At 39.8% G+C, this 12,584-nt stretch overlaps 1 protein-coding gene across 2 annotated transcripts in view; it reads left to right on the top strand.

The window, feature by feature from the left end:
• Window positions 1–12,584, top strand: part of LOC147178085 (SH3 and multiple ankyrin repeat domains protein 2-like) — a 238,302-nt gene that overhangs the window by 36,491 nt on the left and 189,227 nt on the right. For both annotated transcript variants that reach the window (XM_086070562.1, XM_086070563.1), the window contains exon 2: window positions 10,951–11,178. In XM_086070562.1, coding sequence (XP_085926688.1) covers window positions 10,969–11,178 — 210 coding nt within the window. In that variant the 5' untranslated portion in view covers window positions 10,951–10,968. The remainder of the gene's footprint in view (window positions 1–10,950; window positions 11,179–12,584) is intronic.

Raw genomic sequence — 12,584 nt, 5'->3', positions numbered from 1 at the left:
GATGTTAGAAATGTAGTCGTATAAAACTCATTAAATCATTACTGAGTATTTCGGGGGTGGGGGGGGGGGGCGGTTATAGTGCTGAATACATTTTTACATACAAAGTACAGACCTAAGTGCGAATGTCCATCCCAATCAAGTGTCCCTTTAAACATTTTTGAAATGTCGCTAATTCAATATCGCGACTGGTTTGTTCTATTATTGTCATTAGTCATCATTATACCAGTGAACCAGCAACTCATAAAACATAACTGTGATTGCATACTGCACTAAATACTTAATTAATGGGGACAGCTGTGGCCAAGTGGTTCAGGTCATCACCTACCACTGTGGGGATGCCGGCTCAAGACCATCTCCGGAAACTTTGGTGTCCTTGAGCAAGACGCCAAAACCCCAACTGGTCCCTGGGCGCTTAAGAAGCCCTCTGCTCTTGTTTATGTGTGCCACTAACAGTGTTTATTTGCTGTGATGCGTCAAATGCAGAGGTCAAATTTAATGTACATTTATACGTGACAAAAAAAAGATTCTGTATTCTTCATATTCACGTCCACCCACACGTTTATCTTTTGTGGCTTCATTTCCAGGTCAGGTTGAATAGTTTATTCCCTCCTGTTACTCAAAATAGTTCCTCATGAATATTCATTATGTGCAGATAGGCTTCAGATGTAAGCATTAGGCAAAACTAGGTCATGTTTGTATTATGGAACATTTTCCATTAAACCTTCTGTTGAACATTAAACTTGAATGGTATTAATGTAAGAATGGGCTTAAAGATTGTGTCTTCATGCGGGCAGTCTTTGTTTTGTAGTTCAGATAGTCGCTAAAATAATGTCTTCCATCGTGCATAGTTGACCATGCCATTAAGTTAAAAGGAAATCAGCATTTTTGGAGTACAGTAATATTATTTTAGACATTCAGAACTTTTAAATGATGTGGATGTTGCTAAAATTATATATTTCATAGCAACATCATTACATTTATGACAGCCAAGAAGTGGCGCCGGTGGAACTTTACCATTGCTGTCTATAACATGGGAGGAAGGGGAATGCCAAACGTAGTCTGGAAGAAAACAAAATTATACAATATGCTTAGTCATGCTATGAAGTCAATTCTGTAAACAATGACGTTTTGAGGAAACAAGTGAGCAGCCGTTTTTGACTATGATAGCCTATAGTTATTATTTTATCACTAATGTGCAAATTATTGTTTGCCTTGAAGACACCATATAGACCCGATTATGGCTTATAAAAATGATTGTCGAGAGGAATTCCGAGAGGAGGCCAGATTTTTAGAGCAGCAAATGCACAATAAACATCATAATCTATTTGGCAGGCATATTGTTATACAAGCAATAATATCCCTTTAGGGGAGACAAAAATGATTTCCCTGATATAAGATGGCTCTTCTTAAATAAAGCCATAGTGTTAGCTCACATAAAACCAAAACAAACAAAGTGTCATGCAGTGCAGCATGAATGGCCTGGTGATTACGCCTGTCACTCTGCTTTTCAGTCACAGTCATCCTCATCATTGCCATTTAAATAAAGTGGAAATTAAACAATACTGCTGGGCTATTAATTTGCATGTATATGAGCTTTATTATATTGCTTTAAAATACCACCAACATTTAGAGCCTCTTGAGATTAATTGACATACAGTTGACTTTTGATATTTTAATAAAGGTTCTTGAGAAATCAAATTATAAGGACAGCAGGAAACTCAAAAGTACACTAGGACATAATTAAGCAGTGGTACATGCTGTCTGGATGAAAAATATTGACAGGAAGTGGACTGAGAGCAACTGAACAAATAAGTAACACTTTAGTAGGCCCCTGAAACCTATAACTGGACAATACAGACTGGATAAGAGATGGCCAAAACGTACATACACAAATGAAAGCCAACCACCAATTATTGTGTGTGTGCAGTTTTAAAGTTAGCAAGTTTGTTGAAAGCCTAGTCGAGAAAGAGTGCTCTTCCATGTAGCAATGAGCATTCTAACTCAAGCTGGAACAAAAATGATTATGACATGAAGAAGCTGCTCTTTTCTCTCATTTCTTGTATTCACACAAGCGTGCAAACTGTTTACTTTTTTTTTTTATGCAGCGGACCATCTGCGTCCTTATGTGCCTTCTGTTACCAGCCATTCTTTCCCCAAAATTGAGAAGCTTTGCCAAACACACCAGTACTACCAATGTGGGCCACCGAGAACCCCCCCTCCCCGCCAAAAAAACCCCTCATAGATCGGCACTAGTGGCGTGCGCTGACCTTTGGGGATTTCGGGAAAAATTCCTAACGGCCGAGGTTTGTCCAAGGCCGATTTGGACCGGCGTTTAATATTATTATTATTATTTTGCGCCCCTTGTGTTTTACAATGCACATAGCCATCTTTTAAGAAAATATATGTACAGCCAGCTCACTATTATATAAATACAGGCTGTGAATAAAGCCACAACAAGCCCCCGACGGCCACGCAGTCGCGCTCACCGGCCATCACTTGCAAGGAGGACACACACGGCTGGCTCAAGTCAGCGTCAAACACAAACTTAGCAATGCGTGACCAACTGACCCTTTATGCTTCGTTGGATTGTCGTTTTGTGACCAATAATAAGCAGCGCTGCAGCAGACAATTAACTACCACAGGAGCGCACGAGCGCGCCAGCCCCCCACCCCCTAAGTTGTAGGAGCTTGCAACTAGCAAGATATATCCATCCATCCATCTTCTTAACCGCTTATCCTCACAAGCGTCGCGGGGGTGCTGGAGCCTATCCCAGCTGGCTTCGCGCAGTAGGCGGGATACATCCTGAACTGGTTTCCAGCCAATCGCAGGGCACACAGAGACAAACAACCAATCATACGCAAAATCACACCTATGGACAATTTGGAACGTTCAATGAACCTGCCATGCATGTCTTTGGAATGTGGGAGGAAACCGGAGTACCCAGGAGAAAACCCACGCAAACACGGGGAGAACATGCAAACTCCACCCAGGAAGGCCGAAGCCCGGACTCGTAGCAAAATATAGCAAGGGAAAAAAGAGAGAAAAAAATGTCGAAAAGAAAGAAGACAGGTGAGAAGGAAATGGATGGTGCCGAAAAAATAAGATGGAAGAAAATAAAAATGCTTCATGAAAGTGCAAGCCAAATGTGCAAAAATTACCGAGGAAGGGGGCCCAAAGATGCTGAGGCAGGTTCCATGCAGCAGCACGTCGACAGGTAGGCCCGGTGGACACCACATTTAATATGCAGGGTTTGTAGGGTTACTTTTAAAATGTATTCCGTTACAGTTACAAGTTACCTGCTAAAAAATGTAGTTAGTAACGTAATCCAAGTATCATAATATTAAAGTAATGTAACTTAATTACTTACTTAATTAATTACTTACTACTGGATTTCTCCAATACCAAGTATGCCCAGGAAGACAAAATAAAAATAAATATCACCACAATATATATTCTATACAATGTGCCCCTACTATTTGCGGGTGATGGGGACCCGGACAGCCTACAAATAGCAAAAATCCTTGTGTAATTAAAAAGCATGTACCGGTAGGCTATGGATAGGTTGATTGATTGATAGATAGATAGATAGATAGATAGATAGATAGATAGATAGATAGATAGATAGATAGATAGATAGATAGATAGATAGATAGATAGATAGATAGATAGATAGATAGATAGATAGATTTAGCCGTGTACATGTTGTGTATGATGTTTAAATAGTGAATTGGTGGGAGGAAGATTTGTTTGGAAGGTGTAACTCACATTATGGTTGGAGGCTAGCGGAATAGCTAGCAAGAAGCTACAGCGCATAGCATGCCGCTGGACTCTCAACTCTCAGCTCAAACTTTTGCTTCTTTAGCAAGACGAGTAATTTCCAGTGAATACCGGTCACCATTTCCTCCTCCCGTCCGTGAAGCTTTTTCAAACTGCCTGCGTGTGGAGGACACGACTAGTCAGTTTGTTCGTCCCCACCTCCCCGACATGTAGCAACGGTCCTACTCGGGCGGGCGTGCATGCGCTCTCTCTCACTCTCTCTCTCTCTTACTCTTTCTCCCTCTTTCTCTGCCTCTCTCTCTCTCCCTCGCTCTCTCGCTCTCTCTCATCGTATAAATTGTAATCCTCGAAGTAATCCCCATTTTTAACAAATGTACCTGTAATCTGATTACACGTTTTTCCTGTAACTGTAACAGAATATTTTTTTTTTTTGGTAATCTGATTACGTAACGGCGGCAAATGTATTCCGTTACTCCCCAAGCCTGTTAATATGGCTCAATATTAGTAGTAGTCCATACATTTAATGGAAATGATTTGGTAATGGAGCATCATTGATTGATTGTTGTTGCAATGTTCACCATCAAAAAATCAACAAGAAGACCTACATCTGTGATTTGATCATATCACAGTAAGCAGTTAAGGAATGCTTCCATATTATTTGATATGTGGAAAAATTAGCTGGATTACTTTCACATAAACATACATGTGTGTGTGAGGTGGGGGGTGGGGGGTTGTTCGTGTGTGTGAGAGATATTTTTGTGTGTGTTGTTTTCCTTACATCGATTGCTATGTGTATTAAGAACACAATAGTTAACATTATTATGATTATATATACATTTATTATTAGCAGCAGAAATATCAGCTGTTAAGGCCACTAGTGGAGGAAGTATTAAAGGACTAGGCGACTCCAGTCATGGTGGTGAGGAGGTGGTGCCGTTCTGAGAGGAGAAGGAGAAGGAGGAGGGGGGAGGTGTGTTGGCCTCATTGAAGGAGGAGGTGGAGGAGAAGGAACTGAATGAAGCAGGAACTACTAGTAAGCAGATTTGTACAGATTGTGTTGGGCTGTTGTACTGGGTCGGTAATTGTCCTGTATAATGTGTAGAAATAACTGTTACACAATAATTTTATGGATGGAGTGTGCCTTACTTATTTTTGCATTGATATCTGCACCACTTGGTTACATAAAGTTTTTGAATTTTGTTTCCTGAGATTCTAAATAACCCACTTCTGATGTTAAAGTTTTTGAAAAGTTGTTCACATTTTAGTACAGTCACAGTAGCTGTCTTGGTTGATTTTGTGTGAATGTCACCGACCGATAGGTTAGGAATTTTTTGTTTTTTAGTGGCAGTGCAACGTTAACATTTTTATACCAAGTTTAGTAAGGCAGGCATCAACATGGCATCCTAAAGTGTATGGCATTAGATTTGTGCCACAATTACGCAAGCGTAATGGGAAATACTGTGTACAAAAGCATGTTTCATGGGTACAAAAAATGTGTTTCGTACATGCAAAAATATGTTTCCGCCCTCTCCAAGCATGGCGGCTCGGTGGTGATATGGGTTTGAAACGTAGTGGGTGGGTAGCGCATGCACGTTATCATGTACCCCTTTTTTTACTTTGAGCACCTGTCCCTCCAAAGGTCACTGCACGTCCCTGATCTCGAGGCTTTGAACATTAGAGGCCTCCTACACATTCTTGGCTTCACTGGTCAGGGCCGTTTCCCACACACAGATATAATGCAACGTACTGGGTCCATGAGCATTGAGACCATACCAAACCATACCAAAGAGGCAACTATGATGGTTTGACCACACGGTTCTAATGCCAACATATTGACTGGCCTGCCTGGTGCTCTACGGACAGCTTCGGGGCGACAGAGTCTGAGATACAAAGACTTATAGGAACTTGAAAGATGTTCAACATCAACTCCAACAACATAAAGTCAGCAGCAGTTAACCTGTCTTATTGGCATTCAGTATGTCACAATGGCAGAGATGGGAAGTAACTAAGTACAAATACTTTGTTACTGTACATGAGTAGGTTTTTTCAGTACTTTGTCCTTTCCTGAGTATTTATTTTTTGGACTACGTTTTACTTTTATCGGTTACATTTTAACATGAGTATCTCTACTTTTTACTAAATATGTTTTCAAGGTCGTTACTTTACAATTAAAATACTTGACCTGGAAGGAAAAGCAGCCGTCAGTGTCTCCCGGCAGAGCCAATCATATGAAGCGTTACATCCCAGCTTGTGATTGGCTCTACGACACGCTATCACATGACGTGCAATTGGCTAGATTAGGGCAACCCGTAAATATGAGATCAATGCGCGCTGCCATTACAGTGGGTAATTTGAACTAGGTAAGAAGAACGCTGCAGATGGCCAGTCACATTATGAAATAAGGTTCAATCATGCTAGCGAGGAGTGGACCAGCAACATGAGCGAGTGATACTCAACACTGTCAACTCGACGCAGGGCAAGTCAGAGTCAACTGGCTGATGTGTACCCATTTGTTTCTCCATTAGTTAATTTCTTTCAAATTGATGTAGGAGGAAACATCTGGTAAAAATATTTTTTTTACTTTTACTCGTCAAGTACATTTCAGAGCCTGCACTTTTTTTTTTTTTTACTTTTACTTGAGTAATTATTTGAGTGAATAATTTTACCAAAGTTGTTTTTTGCACAAGTAATTGTACTTTTACTCAAGTAGAGGATGTCAATACTTTTCCCATCTCTGCACAATGGTAACCTGCTCCTGGAGGACAATTGCACCATGAAAGTGAGGTACCTTAACACCAGCTAAGACACCACCCAGGATCAACACGGCCCAAGCCCCTCTGTGATAAGATATGCAGCTCTCGGTCGGATATGGCTTCCTAGCTACTCCGTTGGACCGGCTATGTGAAGAGAAGCTATGTATGCACATTATACACTCTAAAAACAGTTGGGTCAAAAGTAACCCAATAATGGATCAAAAATGGACCCAAATGCTGGGTTGTTTTATACAAAATGACCCAATTTTTTGTCCCAATTAAAGGATCTGATCGATATTTCTGAGTTGTTTTTTCACTAAAAGACCCATTTTTCACCACATAGTTGGGTTATTTTTAACTAACTGTTTTAAGAGTGTACATGCATGCATGTATACACAATGTCATGTTATGTATTGTTACTGTAACCCTATAATTTATCTCAAATGAGTGTGTCTCTATGTTTGTATCTAAAATAGGAATGTAAGTTGTAACATCAATAGTGCAACATTCAAATTAATTTCTTAACAGCAGCAGTCATAACCTGCATATTCGCCTCAAAAATTATGTAACACAACACACACATATTCTTTACCCTGCTTTAAAGCCACCAACTCATCTTACAGACAGCTCAATAAAGATCCCTGTAACTCATATTACTTTTTACTTTAGACCTTTAAAATGAGCTTGAAAATATTGAAAATATGTTTTAGTTCCTTCTCCTACAATCATCTGTTACTAGGCCAATTTTCTTTTATGTCGACTCCTGTTGCGAGCATGAATAGGAAGCAAGTATTGCCTTGACAGAAAATGAAACTACATTATACTGTAGGCATGGGAAAAAACAAACAAACATAAATGCAAGCTTTGTTGTAATTTGTTTTGCTTTTTTGTTGTTAGAAACAGCATGTGTCATAACTACATGAATCACATGAAAATGGATATATCTAACATTTATGGTGTTGTGGCAATGTAGTTATCCCCCAAAAATGTGTATCCCTTGGAACTTGATTTGACATGTGGCTGTTCTGATGCTGGTGTGTCAAATGCATTATAAAATGCCAATAGGCAAGACAGGCAACTGCTTGGGGCCCCCAGAGGGCCAACAGATTTGACACAAACCGCTTATCCTTCACATTAGCAATGCAGCAATGACAATTGACCGTGTCAAATTCCATGTCAGGTGTTTTTTTTTTCTTTAAAAAAACAACAACCATTTTTATTGAAAAATAAATAAAATAAACGCCTTACCATGGTCTCAAAAACGCCTTACTATTCAGGTTGTTAAAAAAAACAAAAAACACCTTAATAAGGCCTTTTTAAAAAGATGACCATGTATCAAAAGGTGTCTTTAAAATTAAATAAAAAAAGACCATGTAAAGTAAGGCTTTTTTTTTAACGACCATTTAGTGAGGCGTTTTTTTTTTAAACAACCATGTATAGAAAAGCATTTTTTTGTAATGAGCATATATAGGTTTTTTTTTTAAACGACCATGTATAGTAAGGCGTCTTTTATTTATTAAACGACCATGTATAGTCAGGCTTTTTTTAAACGACCATGCAATTAGTAATTTTATTTTCCTGTTTTCTGACTCATTTAGAAGGATTTTTGCTAAAGTTAAACAAACTAAAACAAAACTAGTCACTTGAATGAAGCACAATTAATGGTGATTTGATTGTTTATTGAAGATGCAGATGTGCAATTTTAAAAATGGCGTACTATGTATACTATGAATGCCCGCCGGGGCACCCAAACCCTTTTTGCTTGGGGCCCCAATGCAAAAACTAAAATCTTAAGTAAGATATAATTTCTTAAATTTAACCCAAATTTGCTTATTTTGATTTGACAAGTTATTTTTTACTTTAAATGAAATTGTCAGGCAATATCATTGTGCTTATTTTAACATACTTATTACTTAATTATCTTATTTGATCAAGCAGCCTTGGCATTGAGTGGTAACAGCCAGTTTTAAGTACTGTGAGGATTAAAACAAGCATTTCCCACATTTTAAGATGACAACTAACCAACATCAAAGGCCCTGAACTGGGGTTTCATGAGTTTTCTTATTTTAAGATTTTGCATAATCTAGTAATAAGATAAATGGAAAAAAAATACGGTGTTCCATGAGTTTTCTTATTTTAAGATTTTGCATAATCTAGTAATAAGATAAATGAAAAAAAAATACAAGTATGAAAACAGACGAGTGCAATTAGGTTAATTTCATTATATTTACTAAGCTCATTTTTCCTTTTTTTCCAGTGCCAACTTCAGACTTAAAGGTTGTGGGTTCAATTCCTGGCTAGGTAATGACAATGAAAATGGGACCTGTTACCTCCCTGCTTGACACTCAGGCTAAGTTATCCAAGCCTAAAAAAAATACTCATCTATTTAAAAAAAAATGTTCTATTTATTACAGCTTGAAAAAAGTCAACATTGTTTCCTCCTGCAGCACAGCTGAATCTGATGATCATCTAATCAGCAGGCTTTGCAGAAGCCTGATAACGACCCTGATCATGAATCAGGTGTGTTAGTGGAGAGAAACATCGAAAACAGGCTGGATAGGGGCTCTTGAGGACCGAACTTGAGCACCCCTGATATAGACTACACAGATCAGTGACTTTTACCAATGGTCAGTGGGGGGACAGAGGTGCTAACAGATAATTAGTACTCACCTGCAGCGTACAGCTATCAACCTCAATAAAAAAAAAAAATTAAATATATATATATATGTTTGTGTGTGTGCGTGTGTGTATTTGTCAAGACATCAAAGAAGAGGAGGGACGACAGTACTTAGACGTTTCCCTCCTCCAACAACCTCTGCAGAGTTTGCTGACGAACTGAAAAAACATGCTGGACTGCGGCCCTCAAGGAACGGAGTTGGAGACCTATGCTTAAGAATTAATTCTAGGGGGAGCGGGGGCTGTGGGCCGGTGGGGTACCTGGCAGACCTGCCGTGCCCCGTTCTGCTGCGTTGGGCTTGGGGCGCGGGCCGTTTTGGGGTGGGGTGCTCCTGGCTCCTGGGTTTTCTCTCCGGCCGGTGGCCCCTGCGGGGCCCGGGGGTTGTGCCTTGGCGCTGCCGTGGCCTGGAGGTTGTGCTTGCTCTGTCCTGGCCGGGGTCGACGGCTCCCCTCTTTGGTGGATGTTTTCATGCATGCCAGATCCACCACACCAGCATCTATCGAAATTCAAACACAATCTGTTTCTTCCTCTGGTCGTTGAATTGGTGGAGGCTGATGTCGGTGAATCTCACTCTGCTTTATCTATCCTTCCTTTTTTTCCTCAGTCTTTCCTTTGGTCTCTTGAGGTCTCCCTAATTTGTTGGAATTTAGATGTTTCTGGGGTTGGTGAAAGATTCTGGTTGGTAACCCGGTGGGTAGTAGGTGATGTCTGGTCGGTCCTGGATTTCACTTTCCTTTCTTTTTTTTGATCCTTCCTCGGGTCTCCTGACAACCTCACGACTCTAGCTGGATTCTGAAGTATTCGGTTCAGGTGAACGGTATGGGATTTTTAATAGGTTTTAGGTGAATTAATGAGTACACACTCACACGCACACACATATGCACACACACACCCGCACATACTCACGCACATAAAAAAAAAATAGAGTGAGCAATGATGATGACATGTCAAATCGGATCGAATGAACAATACTGAGCTCTCTCAGAGAAAAAAAAAAGAATCAACAACTGACTAGAATGCAAATGGTCACTCATCCTTTTGATGCTGGCAATCTAATGCTCAGTTCATTTTAAATGAATTTCAAAGCAGGCTTCTGCAAAAATGTAACCTTCAGCACATTCAGTACACTTTTTAACTGTGTGTCTATTTTTCCACTGCCAGTTTTGGAGCTTACTTTCAGTTTCAATTCAAAAGAGTTGACTGTCAACTAACACTTTTGCAAAATTATGAGTATTTCTTCCGAAAAAAAATTGTCACATCTTGTAAATTCAAGTAACAGCTTCAGCAGTAAGAGCAATATTATGGTGTGACTAAAAGAAAGGTATTCATATCTGACGCACACCTGTTATCCTCCTTTTATGAATGTCTTCTAATTAAGTCGGTCATGAAAGCCTGACTAAGCTGTGACTAATAATTTTACATTAGTTTTTTTTTTTTGTCTGGTTAACTCAAATTATTACAGTTAATGCAGTCTCTGAATCATCATTTTTTGGGCTCATATTGTGTGCCTTCATTCTGCAATTCTTTTACTCACAATTTAATGAGGTATAACCTTTTGTGACGCTTTCCCGCCACGTGCCTTCTTATGGGCAGTGTAATGGATGAGGATGAACCATCAAACTAACACGCATCCTCTTAGGAGACCTCAAACAGAACTAATGATTTCATATGTACATTTGTAACAAAGCAATTGAGTTAGTGAGACTGACTGATTGACTATTGCTCTTTCTTTGTCTGACCCAGCTAAATCTTCCAGGCCTGATGACTATCCCTCGGAGCCCTACTTCGAGTGAGGATGAGATGGCCCAGAGTTTTTCCGATTACTCCGACGACTGTGCCTCTGAAAGCTCCCATGAAGAAACCATTTATGAAACTATAAGGGCCACCGCTGAACCATCACCACACCTTATGGACGACATTCACATAAACTCACTGGTCATCCGCGTTATCATCCCCGACCTGCAGCAGACGGTGAGTGACTTTGATGGATGACACAAAGGGGGAAGGGAGCCTTAAATACAATATACACATTGTGTTATGTATGAACTCACTATCTAATAGAGGATGGAATTTGCCTTTAAACATGATTATTTGCAATTTTGTTTTTTAGTCTTCCTATAGAGAAAAACAACTTGCTCCCTCTTTGCACGAATGATGGGAGAAGCAACTTGCATTTTCACACAATGTTGAGAGTAATAAGAACACTGCACAGTGAAATTATATTTTATACTAAAAAATGCGGATCTAACAAAATCAAAATCTCATAGTATGATATTTCCATTCTCTATTAAGGCCACGGTGCGGTGCTATTATGGTATTGTAAAAAGGCAGCTGTAAAGCGCGTCAACACTACAAAAATACACGAAACTAGATCGGTCCAATCACGTAAATGAATCTGATTCTCTCCGATACTCAGAAAAGAGCCGTATCCCGAGCCGGGGTGTGCTGGAGAGCACTCTTTACGACTCAACTTTTTCTGTTGGGGGACTTCAATGCTTACGTGAACAATGACAATGAGACCTGAAAAAACGTGATTGGGAGGAATCTGATCAGAACCTAAGCAGGTTTCTGTTATTGGACTTCTTTCCACATGTGCACTTGGCATCAGAACACCCGAGGCCACTGTTCTATCTTCGGCTTTGTTGTTGTGTCATTGGACTTGCAGCCGCATGGGTTTGACACTCGGGTGAAGAGAGGGTAGAGCTGTCAACCGACTACCATCTGGTGCTGTGTAGGCTCCAATAGTGAGGAAAGATGCTGGTCCCACCAGATAGACCCAAATTTTTTAGCTGTTTGCTGGGTCCATTCACCTAACTCATTCACTCCCAGCCATTTTTACTGAAGCAATCCCCTTCGTTCCCAGCTGTTTAACTGGATTTTGACTGATTTTACAAGGCCCACAGAATATTGTGTTCTATTGCTGTAAAAACATGGAACCTACCAAAAGAAAGATTGTAGTCTCTTCTTTCATCAGGGAAAAAAAGTATATTTCTATCTGTTTCTGTTTTGTAGCAATTAGCATTAGAATATAGCTAAGTTTCATCATTGTTCACAAATCTGTTTAAAACAGTGGGGGAAACAGATTGTACTCTGCTGCCACCTGTTGGCCGTTTTTGTAATAACTACTATTGTTTCATGCATTCTCCTCAGTTCAGAGGCTGCATCAAAGCCTTCTGTATGCTCCAGCATAAAAAAAATATAAATACCTGGTCATATCTAAAATAGAACATATTTATCCGTTTTTTGGGAGCAAATGAGTTAAGAGAGCAAGCTCCCATTCATAGTGGATGGAAAGCTTGGTCTTATTCATTCAGTCACCTTTCATTTATCTGGCTACCTCTCCGAGTTGCTGTCACCGATTTGTTGTGGTCATCTTC

The sequence above is a fragment of the Leptonotus elevatus genome, chromosome 3, assembly GCF_054856555.1.
Source record: "Leptonotus elevatus isolate MCC_2025b chromosome 3, RoL_Lele_1.0, whole genome shotgun sequence".
Classification (NCBI taxonomy): Eukaryota; Metazoa; Chordata; class Actinopteri; order Syngnathiformes; family Syngnathidae; genus Leptonotus; species Leptonotus elevatus.
Note: the sequence above shows the minus strand (reverse complement) of the source record. Positions and strands in the feature narration are given on the sequence as shown.